General features: G+C 39.9%; 1 protein-coding gene across 3 annotated transcripts; it reads left to right on the top strand.

Annotated features, from left to right (window-relative positions):
• Positions 1–316: 316 nt before the first annotated feature.
• LOC124035028 (brain-derived neurotrophic factor) lies at positions 317–17,177 on the top strand. Of its 3 annotated transcripts, none has more exons than XM_046348427.1 (2): positions 317–459; positions 15,635–17,177. In XM_046348427.1, exons 1-2 carry the CDS (start codon positions 457–459, stop codon positions 16,463–16,465), a joined length of 834 nt encoding a protein of 277 aa, XP_046204383.1. In that variant the 5' UTR covers positions 317–456; the 3' UTR covers positions 16,466–17,177. The 3 variants fall into 3 exon arrangements, with proteins under 3 accessions (XP_046204383.1, XP_046204386.1, XP_046204384.1); XM_046348430.1 differs by lacking the exon at positions 317–459 and adding an exon at positions 1,258–1,535; XM_046348428.1 differs by lacking the exon at positions 317–459 and adding an exon at positions 9,148–9,516.
• The last annotated feature ends 1,178 nt before the right edge of the window (positions 17,178–18,355 follow it).

Here is an 18,355-nt window from a genome sequence, read left to right as displayed (position 1 = left end):
GCATATGTCTTATATTGTACAACTGTTAGGGGGGCTGAACATTATTGTGCAAACATAGCCTAATTTAAATAATTGAGATTGTATTCATTGAGTGGTCAGTTAGGGTCCCTCATAAACTTGACTGCCTTCGCTTATTTCAATCACGCAAGACCTCTAATGGCGTTGTCCGGGGGAGGGTATTGCGTATATCTGTCTTTCTATCTATACAAGCTTTTGTGAAAATCGCGGCTGGTTGTTGTTTGTCCTGACTGTAGAGCCACCAAGGTGTTACAGACTATAAGCACGCGGAGATTGCAAAGGGTTATTAGATTGATAAGTCACCGAAGTGGTGGGCGATCTACTGAGCACAGCAGAAGTTCTCATATGATGACTTCAAACAAGACACATTACCTACCAGCATCTGTTGGAGTGAGTGGATATTAAGACACTTCTATCTCCAGGACAGCGTTGAGGAAAATGGTAAGTAACATGGAAATACAATCGAAACGGGAATGGTATCCAAGAAATAGCAATGCTTGCGATTTAATCCGGGAATTAATATAGGCTAGCTATATAGCTGGATGATGGGATGGACTCTGTGGGCTACTTAAGAAACTCTCAACAGAGACCCATGTGTATGTTAAGAATGATGATGTCGGCAAAGCTTGCGTACAAATATTGGAAGACATTTCTAAGCTCAAGAAATGCAGGTAAACTGTGTATTGGGATATATTGTACCATCTGTGCGCGCAATGAGCGAGTGTGCTGTATTGTCTTTGAGGGCTTTAAGGTTGTGTATATTGCCAACCAGGGTTTTACGGTATGTATTGAATTTTTTTTTTCCAAGTGTGGTGCCAATGAAAAGCAACATGTGTGTGTGTACCTGTCGTCCTGCCCTATACATGACTTGAAGAGTGCGACAAAAACCCAGCAGGATCAGCATTGTTAGGTGTACAGCTATTTGGAGATGCTATTTGATTGAGCCTTTGTGGTGACTAGAGGCTTTTGGTATAGGTGCTGCTTTTCTTAAGGTCCGGCCAACATGTGATCAAATATTAACAGGACCGGCTTGGGGAGAAAAACGTTCACGTGACAAGGCTTTGGAAAGCAGTAGAGTAAAGCAGTATCAAATGGCACTTAACAAAACTATAGATTTTTTTTGCCCCCTTAGTTACCCTCGCTGTGTTATTGCTTTCAGCACGTTGGACAGAGGCACCGGAGTCGTTGCATGGACTAAAACACCAAGTGGACATCAACTCTCTTTTGCTGTTCCCTTACCAAAGCTGGGGAATTTTTTTCAACTTTTGGTAAGAGTATGCTGAGGGAGCCCTGTGATCTAAAACGGAAAATAGGAGAAATGCGCGTATCAATGAAGGGCTTGCGCTTTGAGATTGGTCTCGCCACTTAGAGCATGTGAAAGTTGAAATCTTAGAGCCGCTGTATAGGGCGTGCGTTCTTTTCAAGCTCCTGTCTTGGTATACAGCTTTAACTTTGGGAAATGCAAGTCTTGGTCTTGGAGATCTAACCACTGATAGTGGTTGTCAGCCCTTAAAAAGGTAAGAGTTCACACCATTGTGATTCATTGTTATTCATTCGCAATCCTTGTCATTATCGTCTATATTGTTTTATGGTTTCAAATTGAACTTGGATCCTATCAAATGCACCGTCATGATATTGTGCATTGATTTGCGTGAAATTATATCCAGCTAATTATTTTCCAATTTGAATTACTATTTTGATTTGATTTGATTGATAACAGTCAGCGTTTATGGATTTATGCAGGGTGCTATTTAACCTCATCAAAGTTTCGTTTGAAGGATGTATATTTGAATACAGATTACAATATTTATCATTACTATGAGTACATGATGGAGCCTTAAATTAAACACGCAAAGCACTCGTTTAGGTTTATGTTGTAGTCATTTAGCAAACGCTCTTGTTCAGAGTGACTTACCAAGGCTATGCATGAAGGGAAGCTTAAATAAAACTCGTAAACAAAACCTTTAGAATCACTCAAATATATTTTTTAAACATTTACTGCAACACAATCTAGGCTACGGGATCCTGTCTCCCAATCGAAATGGAACTTTGGAATGCGCAATTCATGAATCATTCTACCCGACACTAAGCAGAATAATGGTGCATGTCCTAAATAAAATATTAGCCTCAGCCCAGGCTACCTTCTCACTGACTCGCTTCATATTAGGGTATATCTATCTATCTATCTATCTATCTATCTATCTATCTATCTATCTATCTATCTATCTATCTATCTATCTATCTATCTATCTATCTATCTATCTATCTATCTATCTATCTATCTATCTATCTAGGCCTATATGTATTTTTCATATCAAACTATTTTATTCCTCTCTCGACCCTAAGCGGCAAAAAATAGCCTACTCTTATCTGCTTAACATCTTTACCATCCTCCGTCATCGCGATCAAATCACTTGTGTTTTTACTACGGCCGCTCCTCGGTTTCATTCATACTGCGCTTTCACTCTAGCACTAGCATCACCTGCTACCCCTCTTTGTCCGCGCGCAAGTCTGTGTAGCCCACATTCGACCTGTCGAAGACAACTTCCACCTTTACAATAAATAGCAAAACCACAAATTACACAATTATTTAATGAAATATGAATAACACAAACATTACCGAGAAATCCTCGCATAGAAATCAGATGAATTTCAAAGATGCAATCAGAGATATGAAATTACAAGAAAGATAGGCGTGGTCAAACTGCCTATTGACAGATGTTAGGCTATGGCTGGCTAAAGGAGGTGCGAGATAAGATGGCTTGATAAGAAATTGTCTGAAAGCAGTGTGTTTTTAAGACAGTAGAAAATCAGACATGCAAGATTGCGATGATCTTCAAATCGATTTGAACAATGTTTTTGCTGATTTAACACCCAACGGACTTTAGAAATTCGTCTTGCGTGCCAGCGAAGAAACTGCAGGATATTGTCTGTATTCAATCTATCTCTTTGTACGGCTTCAGTTCAAATATTCTGATTTCAGGACGATGCTATTGAATGGCAAACAGCTGCGCGAGAAACCCTGAGATATCAACGCCCACAAGCGCGCGCAGCCCTGTTTTAATCAAGAGGCTTCCAGTGGGGTTACATTTCAATGCATTATTGATGCATTATCCTCATGTATAGGCTACGTCTGAATTATTACAGCTTCATTGTGTTTTTAAATGACATGTTTAAGTTCATTTCTAGCTTGCTTTAGATAACCAAATAAGGCTATTTAAAACAGTCCATGCGTGACTCATTATTTAATTAAATAATGTACTTAATAATTGAACGAAATGAGTATACTTATTAGGCTATTGCCTATAGGAAAGCAGGAGACCCGTTAGCTAGGATGACGCTGTGTGTTGTAACATATATCACAGCTGTAATAATAAGAACAAGAGGACGCATGTTAATATTATTAATAAAATGTTTTATATAATAAGATGATGATTACTAGGGCTATGCTCAACGAATCGATCGCCTAAAACGTTTTCGTTTTATTTGTAGCAGTGGGTTTATGAATGAGTAGACCAGCGACAATATGACAAATTGGCTGCATACAAAGCAGCGTGTATATTGTTATTTATTCGATTTTCAGATTATCTGTTATATTTCTTAATTTGGTCAGCTTTTTCTTTTAACAATTTTCTCAGGAATAACGTATTTTCTTCAGGAAAGTCGTAGCGAGAGGAGAAGTGGGTTTATGTGTAGGCGTGCGGGAGGGAGGGAAGAGCGGAGGCGGGGTAGGGGGGGTCTGTGGGGTGGCACGACACACTTTGTATGTATGAAGTTTTTTTTAGAACTTTCTGCAATGTACGTCATCGGATCAGTCCATAAATGGGGATGTGTTATCTTACTGAGAATCTCCCTCAACCCGCCCCCCTCTCCGCACTCTTAGCGCAGCAGAGTTGGGGTGGGCGTCAATAACAAATCTGAGGATGGTAGGTTTCATTCCAAATAACATTAAATGCTATTGTGGCATCATATTTGACAGAATATGCGTGTTTCATTCTTTATAGATGACTCACAGGGGCGATGAGAGATATTTATTTTTGCGTTCCTATAAAGGTGTTTAGTTTTCCGAGTCAACCTTTCATGAACTTTAAATGGCGAGGGCTATGAATATGTATAGCTGTAGCTATAGCCTATAGCTCTCGGAAGTATTTTATTATTTTACATGGTAGGATCTGAAGTAGGCGAACAGTTGATAACACTCCAGTTGGAACTCCGACTCTCAACACAACGTTTTTACAAAACAAAAATCAGTTTCCATCCTTATCGTGCGTAATTGGATAGGAGATAGTTTAACATTTCCATAACAGTAAAAAAAAACAACAACAAAAGGCTAATGATTATCATAATATTAATTGGCTAATGATAATAATATTATAATAATCGGATTATAATCGGCGGCGGTGTGGTCATCATTTTCATCATCAGCACCTCCATCCATTTAGTTATCATGTCATCATAATGAGTTATGGCGGGTTGAAACGTTTGAATCCAGCTATTTATCTATTCAACGATGCCGAGACACATCTTGGTTAGTTTAAATCATGGGAATACACGATTACAATAGCTGATCCAACACAATATGTCGAGGTTGTTGTTTCCAAAACCAATACCTTGCTGTGCTGCTTGTCCAGTAATTGTAACCAACGAGACAAGAGACTGACTGGCTGCTGGCATGACGCCACTGCAGGACAATTCGGTGTGTGTGTGGGTGTGTATGTGTGTGTGTGTGTGTGTGTGTCTTTGTGTGTGTGGAACTATGAGGTCCGATGAATTGCGTCTGTTCAGAAAATTATATTTACAATCAACTCAATTCCGTTCTTACACGTAATTGATTAAAGAGAGTGCATTGTACTGAATGTGCTCAGAAAAAATATATGTAATTGTAAAAGCATTTGTTGTGCATGCATATTATGCATATGTGTCTGTACAGTAGCCTAATTCATATTTGTATTCAGCATAACTTTGAGATGTTTTATGTGGTAGAGTTGGACTCCTGCCATGAGTGTTTGAATATGGAATGGGGTGCTGAGCTCTACCACTGGTTGGCTTTCCACACTCTTTTGATATTGACATCAAGTTGGATGCCTCTGTTATGGACAAGGAGGGGCGAGCGACTCATTTACCTTACCTATTGAAATACTTGGGTGTCGTGCTCAAATAAGAGCTCAGCTTAGATCCTCCAGACATTCTGGCAAACATTTCTGTGTCTGTACATTTCATTTGTGTGAGTTGGTGCTGCAGTCAATTTGATGAAACAAAGTGTGTGTTTTTGTTGTTGTGTGTGTGTGTGTGTGTGTGTGTGTGTGTGTGTGTGTGTGTGTGTGTGTGTGTGTGTGTGTGTGTGTGTGTGTGTGTGTGTGTGTGTGTGTGTGTGTGTGTGTGTGTGTGTGTGTGTGTGTGTGTGTGTGTGTGTGTGTGTGTGTGTGTGTGTGTGTGTGTGTGAGTGAGAAAGATATGAGACTTCTTGCATATTCCCCCCAACTGAGCTTGTTATGCCTTATGCATTTTCTCATCCAGGTGTTCCCACAGGGTTTGGGCAGTATATACATAGACAGACTAGAGTTCAAACTTACCATTGGTTCTTAATAACACTATAGCCGGATATTCATTATGTTTCATGGGAAGCAGAGAAAGGGTTAATTGTACCCTGAAGTGTGAATGTTGATATAGAGTAGCTAATTCTCAGCAGATGTGCTTATGATGCCCAATTTGATGCTGCCACAGAGCCGTGTTATTCTATTGTCTGATTACTTCCAAGAGGTATCTTCTGAAGGTGTCTTAATTGAATGTTCATGTCACAGTGTGGATCTTGGCATCGCTGACTTGTCAGAATTATGTCACATTTGGCAAGAGAAGATGTGAAAAGATGTATGCCTGTGTGTAGTGTCATCAGTGTTGTTTTGGGCATCTGGTCAGTGAAGAGCAGGGATAGGGTGCCACAGTGTGTGCTTCTTGTGTTCGCTAAGTGAAGACTATCATGTTGTCTTTAACTTCAAAACGTTATTCAATATTTCTAAATGATTTGTTTATGGACTTCAGAACCATCTGTTTAAAATGTTATGTCTGTTTTAGTTTTTACAAGTTTAGTTCACCCAAAATACAAAATTAAGTTCAATGTTCGCTCACATTGAAAATGGTGTAAAAGCTGGAGAGAGTGTATATTCCATGCTTCAGATTTCTGGTTACTGCCACCATCCCCTAAGTTAACCTATGGGAGTGAACAGGGCTCCATCACCATGCTCTAAATTGCATGCTCAAACCACCTCATAGTACCCTAACTTTATGTGTTTATATAAGAAAAAATCTAATTGATCATGCTGCCCATTTCTGAGTAGAAAATAGTTCAATGGGTAATAGAACACATGAGTATGCCACTTCTGTCCAAGGATTGTAATGTTATGAAAGACGTGAAACAAGGAAATGTTGGCTTGCCACACCATTCATGGTAAAGTACCCATCACTCTTGAGACCCCCTTTTATCATAGCAATGACACTTTTTGACAAAGATAACCCTAGTGGGAGATGTCCCACACTTAACCTCAAGAATTATGTCTATTTTCTGAAAAAGGTTTGGTGATTGTCTGAAATCTTTTATTCTGAAATTGGCATGCTGAAAGCCAGTTTGGTTCACTGCTCAACATAACATAAGGGTCTTATGTTAGCATGAGTGAGTGTGTCTGAGTTTTAGTTTAGGGGCAGCAAGTTCTGATCAGGCACCCAATGTAACCTTCATCAGACACATAGTGTACTGTAGGTGCAAGGGCTGATCATTAGCACTGACACGTATAGTATAGCATAGGACAGCATTGCATAGCATAGCACAGCATGGTACTCGGTATTGGCTAGCTCTTTCTGACTTTGCTTATGCGTGCATTTTAAATTCAGTTGCGATGCACTATTTCAGACACGCTAAACTTCATTTTGAAGTTCTACACAAAATGCAAAATAATCTCCTCAAACAAACTCTCTTAGGTAACAAGTCTCCTGAATTTACCACTACTTAGAACGCCACCTTGCATTGTGCTGTATTTGCAGATATGAGAGAGACCATGGTGTTGTTCTTCTAATGAGATGCCAAGTGATTTATTTATGAATTACCTTGTTGGAACAGCCCCCGTGCAAGCTTCTTTTTTTTGGAGTCATGTCGCTCAGCGATTGCTGATGCAACTCTTTGTCATCCAGAGTTTGCCCTCGCCTACTGTGATCCTTCGGGGAGGGCTATATTCATCTTGGCATGTCCCCAGGTGTGTTGGAGGTGGAGTGAATCACAAAACAGGTGTGAGCATTCAATCCCATACTGCTATATGCCAAGTAAGAACCATCCACCTCATTAACTTGTACAGAGAAGAATCACGATGGCCATATAGCAAACAGATCACAGTAAATCTTTCATTGGAGGAGGTCCAAGCCACGAGGACAATGAGCTGTTTCCTTCATTTGACTGAGGTTGAGCCCACAACCTTTTCTCTTCATCACTTGACTTCTCTAAACACCCACTGGATGCTAAAGTTAAAAGCTTTATTAATTTAAGGGAGACATTTTTTTCATTTTCCAAGTTTATTGATTCAAGCCTTATTGAACACTGCTGGGATCTTCAGAATAACGTGTACATTTTCTTGAGTATATATCTTTAATATTGAGAAGCCTTGTATTTAATGATAAGACTTTTGCTTTCAAATGATTAAGTTATGTTTTATGAGAAGTTTACAATTTTATGTTAGGGGAAAAGGGAATGGGGACAATTGGTATCATGGCAAAAAGTGTCTACCAGTAGGCTTTCCGCCTGCATAGATCCCAACAACTAGGGCATGGAATATTCTCATTATATAGGTTGCCTGGATGCGGCGCTGTTCAGTAACTCTAGTTCGCAATCAGCGATCAGTCATTCACTTCGCGCAAATCGTGGTGCTGTCCGCGTTTCTGAATGTTTAGTATGCGGCGCGTTGATAGAGGCGCTGTCCGTGGTGCTGAATGTTTAGTTCGTGGGCGCGCTGACCACAACACTGACAATGGTGTTGTTTTCTCGAGCTGATCGCGGCGCTGTCCATGTTGCTGAATACTTGTGCACTGGTATAATGGCACAACGAGGGATTCCCACAGATAAGTTAAATGTGCACGCATGATTATATGTCAAGTTGGATAAAGGCGTCTGGTAAATGGCTATTTTGTATTGAATCTTCTTCAATTTAAGTTACAACAATTTCGAGAGCTAGCCTATTCAAATGCTTATTTTTCTTAACTTTGGACATTCCCTGAGATGGTTATATCTACTTGTAACCCATAGTTTTGTTGGTATAACATACATGGCATAGCCTACCTATGGGATCTGACGATAAACCATTTCAAAGGCTTAGGAAAACGAGGTCTAGCTAGGCAGGCTTATCTTTTGCATTTATAACACATCTTCTGGTTTATACAGGATAATTTCAATGTATCCACTGCTAGTCGTAAGTGTTCTGTAGACTTAATCAATCCCATACAGAATATACACTTAGTTATAACACGTTAATGAAATAATTATGTAGCAGTGAATGTGTGATTCTGTCCAATTTCACAACTAAAGTAACAGTGCTCTCTAAATAAATGCCATATTTCTGGTAAAATGCATGGAATAAGAATCTCTATTTTTGGGTAGGGTATTGGTTTTCTTATTTTCATTATTTAATTTGGGATTTTTTTTAAAGACCAACACACACACACACACACACACACACACACACACACACACACACACACACACACACACACACACACACACACACACACACACACACACACACACACACACACACACACACACACACACACACACACACACACACACACACACACACACACACACACACACATATAAGCCTCGGACATCTTATCAGATCTATTCACCACTTATCATGACACGCAATGTAGCCACATGGCACAGAATCAAATGCGTTATTATTTTTTTTATGAACAGTACAGCTACAAAAATATCACATCTGATGTCAGTGAAACACGGAAGAAAGATCCATGGCCAATCCCTTCTTTATCCCACTCCCATCTGTCGACCAAAGGCGTATAAAAAGCATGATGAGAGCTAGGCCTGCTTTAGGACTCTGGTAACCGTGTTTGGTGGCAAGCAACCAGTCAGCCAGCGGAGAGTCACATGCTGCAACGTCATTATGTAGTAAGTTACTGTAATTGCAAGGGATACAGGCGTCATTTCAAGCTCAAGAGGTCTCTCATCGCGTAGTGCCGTCGCGGTGCGGCGTATAGCATGCAACCCCTTCGGTTTTAAGCGATCTCCAAAGGAGCCGTGCAGCCATGGGAGTCCATTACCTCAACCATGCAATTTCCACCATCAATAATTTAATCTATTTGCTCCAAAGCTGAAGAGATATCCTGAAGCTGTCGGACAGTACAGGGAAAATATAGCTTAAGTAATTACACAGGGGGTTGTCCAAAACATCCCAGATGACACTGTCCTGTTGAATGGTCTCCTTTACGATTGGGCAATAAAAGGTATGTTTTTCTAAACTTTTTTGATCATATTCGCTCTGCTGTGTCGATGCTCGCTCGTTTTGTAAGTGGGGAGATGTTTTAAAAGTATTGTAATCAAGTTGGGGATCATGCAGGCGCACCGACTTTGTCGCAGTTTGAGAGAGGATACGTGTAACTCTATCCTCTTGTTCATTAATAAAAAAACGGCGTTATTATGCTGATTGAATTTCTAATAGGGACCACGAAAGAGGTCAGTGGAGGTAATCATTTAGTTTTCTGATGTATTTAGCTGGTTAATTAATGCGAAGGGTTGTACATTTAGCCATGTTGGCTATTGCCACTGTAAGAAATAGGCGAGTAGGCTACATTGCCTACCAACATGGGCTGTAGGCCTATTGTAGACTATTCCTTTAAACCCACAATCCATAAATGCAATGCATTTAAATGTTATGTTAAATAATATAGCATCGTAATTCAGATAACATATATTTTTAACAATCTGTAAATTGACTATATTTTCTAAAAAATAAAAAAGACAGGTTTGTAAGCAAATTATGAAAACAAAAGTTTGATGTAGTCATTAAGACTTTAGAGGAAACTTGAGACCTATGCTCAGCTATACCCTGCAGTGTTGGTCTAGCTCTCTCTTAATCCGGATAACCTCACAAGGAAAGGCGAGGATGAATATACGGATTTTTAAAACGAATCCCTTAATGGAGCAGTCGCGCAATTATCAAAGAGTACGCGTAAAATCCACAATTATGACATTTTATACGCTCTAGGTCGAGAACAACCCAACAGCAACAGCGCCGCGATACTGATGTTTACCAAGTAAACCTGGTTAATGTTTGGTGTAGAGATTTTTGTTTGCTTTCTGTCTGAGATTGTTGCTGTTTTGTAGTGTAGGCTAGTTTGTCTCGGGACATTGCATCAAATAGCTCTGAAAGTAGGCTCCAAATTTGGCACAGACTTGGAAAACTAACTAAATATGAATTAATGCCATTCGGTTAACACGATTTTCATCTTGTTTAGTAACCTTTTGCTTTTTCAGTCTACAAGTGTTCATGTTTTCCTTTTTGACTTTGTCATCGCCTTAAAGTAAGTAAGTGTGTGTGTGTGTGTGTGTGTGAGAGAGAGAGAGAGAGAGAGAGAGAGAGAGAGAGAGAGAGAGAGAGAGAGAGAGAGAGAGAGAGAGAGAGAGAGAGAGAGAGAGAGAGAGGATGTGTCTTAAGAACATTTCGTGGTCTAATACGCCACCTAGCGCAAATATATGGAAACATCTTGACACCCGTTTTAAAGTAGGACTAGGTCTAGGTCTAATGTGCTGCTGTTGCCCCTTTATCTTATTATTGTTCGTATACACCACTTGCAATCAAATTCCAATCAACATCGTTATGTGCATATGTGCAGTAGGCTAATAAGCTAAATTGAGCACTGTTGATGAAAGTCATTATCTTCAAGACATGTCTTTCATCACGTTGCTAAATGTAATTATCCTAAGGGTCTATAAGGGCTATTTAATGGTTGTAAAAATCCCAAAGAGAGCACAGAGTACTGGGCTTGTTGACCTATGTGGGGACACTGTCTGGCCATGTCAATAAATTAATTCACATGTAATGTAGACCTTATGTTTGTTAATGAATTAAGATGGCCTACACTGGTGTTACAGGCTAGCAATTGGCAACTTGTAATTTTGACAGCCAATGTACACATAATAAAATATTGTTAGGCTGTGGTTTTGAAGCAGTTATCATTTTACCTGTGTCACCTGGTTGGCAGTCACTTTGACAAGCTAGCATGTTGCACCACTAATTAGTAAGTGCAACTTATGGATATACATGTTGCACTTATTAGAGTACTAAGTTTATCAGGAGGTGGCTTAAGTATGAAGTGGGTAACCTTTGAATATTATGATATTGTTATATATAGGCTATTGGACCTGTCTTTTGTAAACTGCCACATTAATGACACTCACTGGTTCTTTCCAGATGAAGTGGTGGAGGACAACACCCACATTGTCTGTCAATGGAAAAGATGCCACTTGGGCCTTCATGATCTACTGGAACATATTCCAACAGTCTTAACATGTCTTGTTTTAAGTGGTCATTACATTTCTTTTATGATTCTTATCCATTTCAAGATGCTATTTGCAAGTGTCAGATAGGGAGCAGATCTCTCAAAACAGGCTTCCACGTTGTTTCTTGGTTGCATCTGTTACTGCAACTGCAGCTATTACTCGGGGGAAAAAAGGATAATGGAGTTACATTTGTATATTGTGACTGAGTCCTCTAGTATGTTTCCAAAATATATAGTTCATATAAATGAAGCATTATCTTTTTGGTAGGTTTATTTGGAGCACATCCGAAGGTCATATCTCAATGGGCTGGATAGGAAAACATGTTGATTGGTGTAGCTACAGCACAAGCTGATGTACAGGGATCTTGGATCATCTGGAGACTGGGTATTGTCCCCCTCGTAGTGACTTACTTGACAATGTGTTTTCAAAGTGAAAACATTTAAAAAAGAGAGTTGTGTTAAGACAAGAATCGTGAGAAAAAAATTACTCTTTGAAAAAGAAAGTTAGTATGTATTGCCACAGAAAATCTGCCCACATTCATGACTGTGTAAGTTAAGTGTAAGTGAAATATGAAGTCATATGTTGTCATGTGCTGAGTTTTGTACATGGTTGAAACACCATTGTGTTTGTGAATCCACTCCAGCATCTGTCAAAGGGAGATTTTTCATTATAATCCCCACCTGACACGAAGAGCAAACACTGCAAGGCACCAGGCTTTCTCTAAACCCAACCGTATAGCTGTGCCTGCCTCTCTCACAACAATTGAACAGGTGCTCATCTGAATGTGTCATCGCAAAGCCCTGCCACTACGTGGAAATCCGTCAACTTTTATCTATGAACGTTCTGAATGCACCAAATGCAACTGTAAAGGACTGATTTTATTGATGGAATATTGATATTACGGAATACATGTTATGGCTGGATAGAGTGTGGAAGTTTGCTTGTTCTCTTCCACACCCATACTGTACGTATTCAGTACATGATAATTAAATAACACTGCACTGATTACCTGGAGATAAAAAAAATATTGACTGTAAAATCCAATTCAGAGCTGAAGATATTCTCAAATCTAATATATTAAATGAAAACATACCAGCCATGGTGAGAATCACTTTTACTTTGGTTTGAATTAGATAGGTCTCAGAGAGTACTGTTATTCTGAGCCAGTCCCACAGCAATGAAGTGATTCATCGCCTAGATTGCATTTTAACAGGATGTTGATTGAGAGCATAAGCCATATTGATTTTCCTGATGGAAACAGGAAATAGCCGAGTTAGAAATAAAATTATTTGTTGTTCCCGGTGTGAGGAGGCCCAGAGGACTGGCAGGCAATTGCACACTGATGAGTGGCACTGCCCCCAAAACACCTCCCCTCCATCCTGTCCCCTATGGAGACCTGGGAGAGACGTCATATGTGGTTGTTATGCTGCAAAATGACGCCTGCACTGACTCCCCACCCCCTGTTACTGCAATTTAGCCCCAGTGATCCATCAGGGAAGAAGGACTACTACATCTTATTATATTATTATATTATATTACATCTGCTGCAGCATCTTCTACATGAAGATGGACCCCCAATCAGTTCATGTATCAGTAAGCAGTGTGATGGGATTTCAGTCCATGTATTTGTTTTCCTAGATCATTGGGGCAGCCTAATGATTGGATTTGACAGGTCACAGGAACACTTTATAGGATGATAAAGGATTACCTCATATGAATGATTATTTTCAAATTACAATATTGAGAAAAGGTTGGAATGATTTCCTGCTCGTCTATGTTTGCTTGGCTGCGTTTTGTCTCCAAGGTTGTTTTGTCGGTAAGAGAAAAGATGCCCCCATCCCCCTGCAAACACGTACAAACCAAGTCCTCCCATCCTCTCCTCCTCCATCCCCTCCCTTCCCTCTAACACACACTCACACTCTGGAGAAACACGTCACTGAGCTTGGGGACTCAGCGGCTCATTAAGGAGAAGGATGTGATATTCTCAATCGAGACTGTGAGACTCCCAGCACGCCTATTTATAGATGCAATATCTCTATGGCAGTCACCGTGGCGTTGGCTAATCGCAGCCGTGGCCCCAGACACCAATTAAGAATGAAACAAATGCTTTTTAGGTGGGGTCTGCCCCTCCCTTCTACTAAGGTCCTTCCGTCCGCCACACTGCCTGGTGGGGGAGCGGATCTGCTTGGAGCGTATTCCTGCATCAGGTTGGGACACAAGGAGGGCGGCATGCAGAGTGCAGTCAAAGCTCTGCCATGGCTATTTTTAAATGCCCCCCTCTGGAGAGCAAGAGCTAGGTTTCTTATATTGTGGTTGTTTTCATATGTTTGACTCTGGGTCTGGGATGTCCGTGGATATGTTGAATTGCTTTGACTCATAGAGCATAAAGGTAAGAGATGCTATTGTGAGCTAGGGGTAAAGGATGAGGATGCGGGTGTGTTTGTATATTCATATATTTTGGCCCTGTTGGGCCCTTTTGGCATTCTTTCCCTTGTAATGTCTGTGTACCAAATTTATGTGAGCAGCTGTACAGAGTATTCATCTGATAGAAGGGGTACGTGAGTGTGTCAGGATGCAACCACATTACCTCTCTTCACTTTTCTAACCAGTACTTTACTGACTCTCTCTCAGTCTCTGCTAGCGCTACTGCTCACTCTCAGCATTCCTTTATTTAAACATCTCTATGTCCCCTAATAAATCCTGCCCCCAATTTGACCCTATCAAGTTTAGTATATTAATGGTAATATTACAACAAATATTGGTTGCCTTTTACAAAATGACACAAAATAAACAGTCACTTATCTGAACCTAGTCAGAAACATTCATGTATTTAACCAATCAATCGATCAATTACTCCAAATGTGGTGTGAAGTCAGGCTAACACATGAAACGTGTTAGGCTACAATACATGACATTGGATTGGAAACATGATATAACGTGCCTGTTCAATAGCTAAACTGAAAAAAAGTATTCAGGTCACATAGCGTTTATGATACAGTACATGCCATCCAGGGATTACAACATCAAAATATGAGAAAAATAATTATGATGATTATGGTGATGATGATGATTATGATGAATACATACTGTAGTTTCCTTATCCGTTTAATGTAATTGTTTAAAAAAATTGTTGTTATTTGTCGTTGTTGAAGAAGAGAAAATAATGATATATTGGGTTGCACTTCCTAGTAGGATGGCCCATTAGGAGATAATTAGCTAATGCTCTGGCATTTAAATCATGATGCCTAGCCACTCCACTCCCAGTCTGAAAGAACCTAGCCTCAGTTGAAAACGTTGGTGTCAGCAGCCCTTAATAATGCTTCTGGGGCCTTTGTGGGAAATATTGTATGGGAAATATTGTATGGGAAATATTGTATGGGTAATGAGGAAACAGAAAAAATCACAAGAACAGCACAATCGCTTACATGCGCAATGAATTCAACTTGGTCTAGGTTGTTCTTTTTAAAGAGGTCCAATCCAGAAAAAAATATCCAATCATGTATGGTAATTACTTATACCTTTATTTTCAAGTTGGCCAAATAGTAGTGGGCACTCACGGTGGTGTCAGACTGCTGGCTTTCTTTTCAGCTGGAGGAGAGATGTGATACTCTGGTAGTAATGGGGAGATGGTAGGCGTGCATCACCTAATGGTGCTTAGTAATAGCTGAAAGGAAAAAAAATAAAAAAAAAAAAAAAAATAAAAAAAAAAAAAAAAAAATATGCCATTTAGCATCACCTTACAGTCATGGTGCATACATTCTAGTGGGTGGTCCCGGGATAACCCACTGAAAGCCATGCTCTACCAACTGAGCCACAGAAGGACCATAGATTGTGATCCAACCTTGAGATATTATGGAATACTGTAATAATGAGTGTATTATGTACAGTATTTTGTATAAGCACACAACTCTGATAACTCAATGGAAGAAAAGTGTTGATATATTATATAATACATAATATAGCTACATATGATTATATACATATAAGTTGCACTAACATTTCATCCTCTCTCCCCTCTCACCCCTCTCTCTCCACTCTCTCTCTTTCTCTCTCTCTCTCTAGTTCCACCAGGTTAGAAGAGTGATGACCATCCTGTTCCTTACTATGGTTATTTCATACTTCAGTTGCATGAGAGCTGCTCCCATGAGAGACGCCCCGGGTATGCGGGGCCACCGAACGGAAGGCTACTTGGGTGCTGCAGTGACAGCCGGCCGGGGCCACGGGACTCCACAGAGCAGGGGTGGGCCGGGCCAGCATGGGGGACTGCCCTCGCTCACAGACACGTTTGAGCAGGTGATTGAGGAGCTCTTGGAGGTGGATGGAGAAGCAGCTCAGCTGGGGCCTGGGGCTGACAAGGGCCAGGGAGGAGGGGGTCCTTCCTCTGTGGTCACCACGGAGACCAAGGATGTCGACCTGTATGCCTCGCGGGTGATGATCAGCAACCAAGTGCCTTTAGAGCCACCTCTGCTTTTTCTCCTGGAGGAATACAAAAACTACCTGGACGCCGCTAACATGTCCATGAGGGTACGGCGGCATTCTGACCCGTCGCGGCGTGGCGAGCTGAGTGTGTGTGATAGTATTAGCCAGTGGGTGACAGCTGTGGACAAAAAGACAGCCATAGACATGTCTGGGCAGACCGTTACCGTCCTGGAAAAGGTCCCTGTCCCCAATGGCCAACTGAAGCAATACTTTTATGAGACCAAATGTAACCCTATGGGGTACACAAAGGAGGGCTGCCGTGGAATAGACAAGAGGCATTATAACTCCCAATGCAGGACAACCCAGTCCTACGTGCGAGCGCTCACCATGGATAGCAAAAAGAAGATTGGCTGGCGGTTTATAAGGATAGACACATCATGTGTATGCACATTGACCATTAAAAGAGGAAGATAGTGTATATAATGTATAGATTTTATTGAGAGTTTAAAAAAGAGAGTAAAGAGAAAATATCTATTTGTATATATACATAACAGGGTAAATTATTCCGTCAAATGAAAATTTTATGGACTGCATGTAAAAAAAGATGAAGTTTATACAGTAAAAGTGATACTACAGTCTATTTATTGAACATATTCATGACCTTGTAAACAATTAAAAAAAGATCTGATCAGTCATTTGCGCCCAGTTTAAATTACTATATCACATTCCTCAAGACATTGTGGTTTGTTTACGTTGCCAAGAATGTGAGAAAGAAGGAAAAGAGCGATGAGGATGAGGGACAGGGTGAGGACGAGTTCCATTAAAAAAAAACTTGCATGCTGCTTCAATTGTGAATTGAGAATTTGTCCACCTAAGAAAAAAGGATATGATACCGACCAAAACATTCCGTTTACATACTCAACAGTAAAAGGGTTTTCCTCCTCAGTACTTTATCTGTTTACTGTTCTAAACTTCTCAAGGTAATGTTGGAATTACATACTATGTCAAGGTGCTGTTGTCAAAGCTTTGCTGTTTATTTTTTTATCCCCACCAGAGGACAAAATATAAGAATATATATATATATATATATATATATATATATATAAAATTTATTCATTGACATATGTTTCTGGATTAATATAATTCATTTTGTATGTTGTGAAGTTGTTTGCAATATTAAATTGAAATATTTGAAGAAATAAAAATGACTATAGGCAACTGAAAAACAAAACCAATGTCAATAAAGTTTGAACCCTACATTTCTAGTTACACTGCATAAACATTATGAACATCCATGAAAACATGGACAGATGGACGGCCAGACAGATACATAAATACCTACCTTCCTACATGCATACCTACCTACGTACCTGCCTGTCTGCATGCATGCAGACCAGAGGAGGCTGGTGGGAAGAGCTAGAGGAGGACAGGCTCATTGTAATGGCTGGAATGGAATAAATGGAATGATATCAAAACATATGGAAACCGCATGTTTGACTATGTTCCATTTATACCATTATGGGTCCAAAATGGGTCAATAGTCTATGTCCTCAGTTTTGCCGTTATGATAAGGTAACACAGTTTAATACATATTAATGAGTACTAGGCCTATTACAATGAGCCCATCCTCCTATAGCAGACAGACAGACAAACAAACAGACAAACAAATAGACCAGACAGAGTTTAATTTCAGCAGCTTTAGCTTGGTTATAAAAGCCTCAATATATACTCAACCAACAACACAAAGAATCAGAACATATAGTAGGGCCATAAGTCCACGTTGTATATCCTAGGCTACAAGCTGATCCTTGATGACCTCTGAGAGCTTGATGATGAGTACATTCAGAAGTTTTCAATCCTGAAGACAGGATCCTTGACTGGTGAATTCCTTGGATGGGCCATCTCAACCCTATCCAATCGACACAGGTAGGTGTCCCATGCCTAGAAATGGATGGACAACATTCTCTCACAAAGGATACCAAAACATGCCTAATTGTGATAATAAGAGATAACAATAAAAATGCATTCAAGGTATATTCCGCAGGATTTGCACACACAAATAGCACTTAAATTATTGCATATATATCTATAGTACTCAGAAAATTGCATTTTATGATAGAAAAATCACTTTTCTAAACATCATTTGAGGGATCCTTCCAAAGTACAGGCCTACATAATGTGTTTACAAGTTTCCTATCACAACAAAAACATTAAAAATGGGTCAATAGTCTATGTCCTCAGTTTCGCCGTTATGATAAGGTAACACAGTTTAATACATAGTAATGAGCCTATGTAGTGTTTCAGCTCTCAGAAGGCAAATTCCTTATTGCTGTGAGAAGTGGAAATTAATCAATAGAAATGCAT

The sequence above is a fragment of the Oncorhynchus gorbuscha genome, linkage group LG05 (genome assembly GCF_021184085.1).
Source record: "Oncorhynchus gorbuscha isolate QuinsamMale2020 ecotype Even-year linkage group LG05, OgorEven_v1.0, whole genome shotgun sequence".
Lineage (NCBI taxonomy): Eukaryota > Metazoa > Chordata > Actinopteri > Salmoniformes > Salmonidae > Oncorhynchus > Oncorhynchus gorbuscha.
Note: the sequence above shows the minus strand (reverse complement) of the source record. Positions and strands in the feature narration are given on the sequence as shown.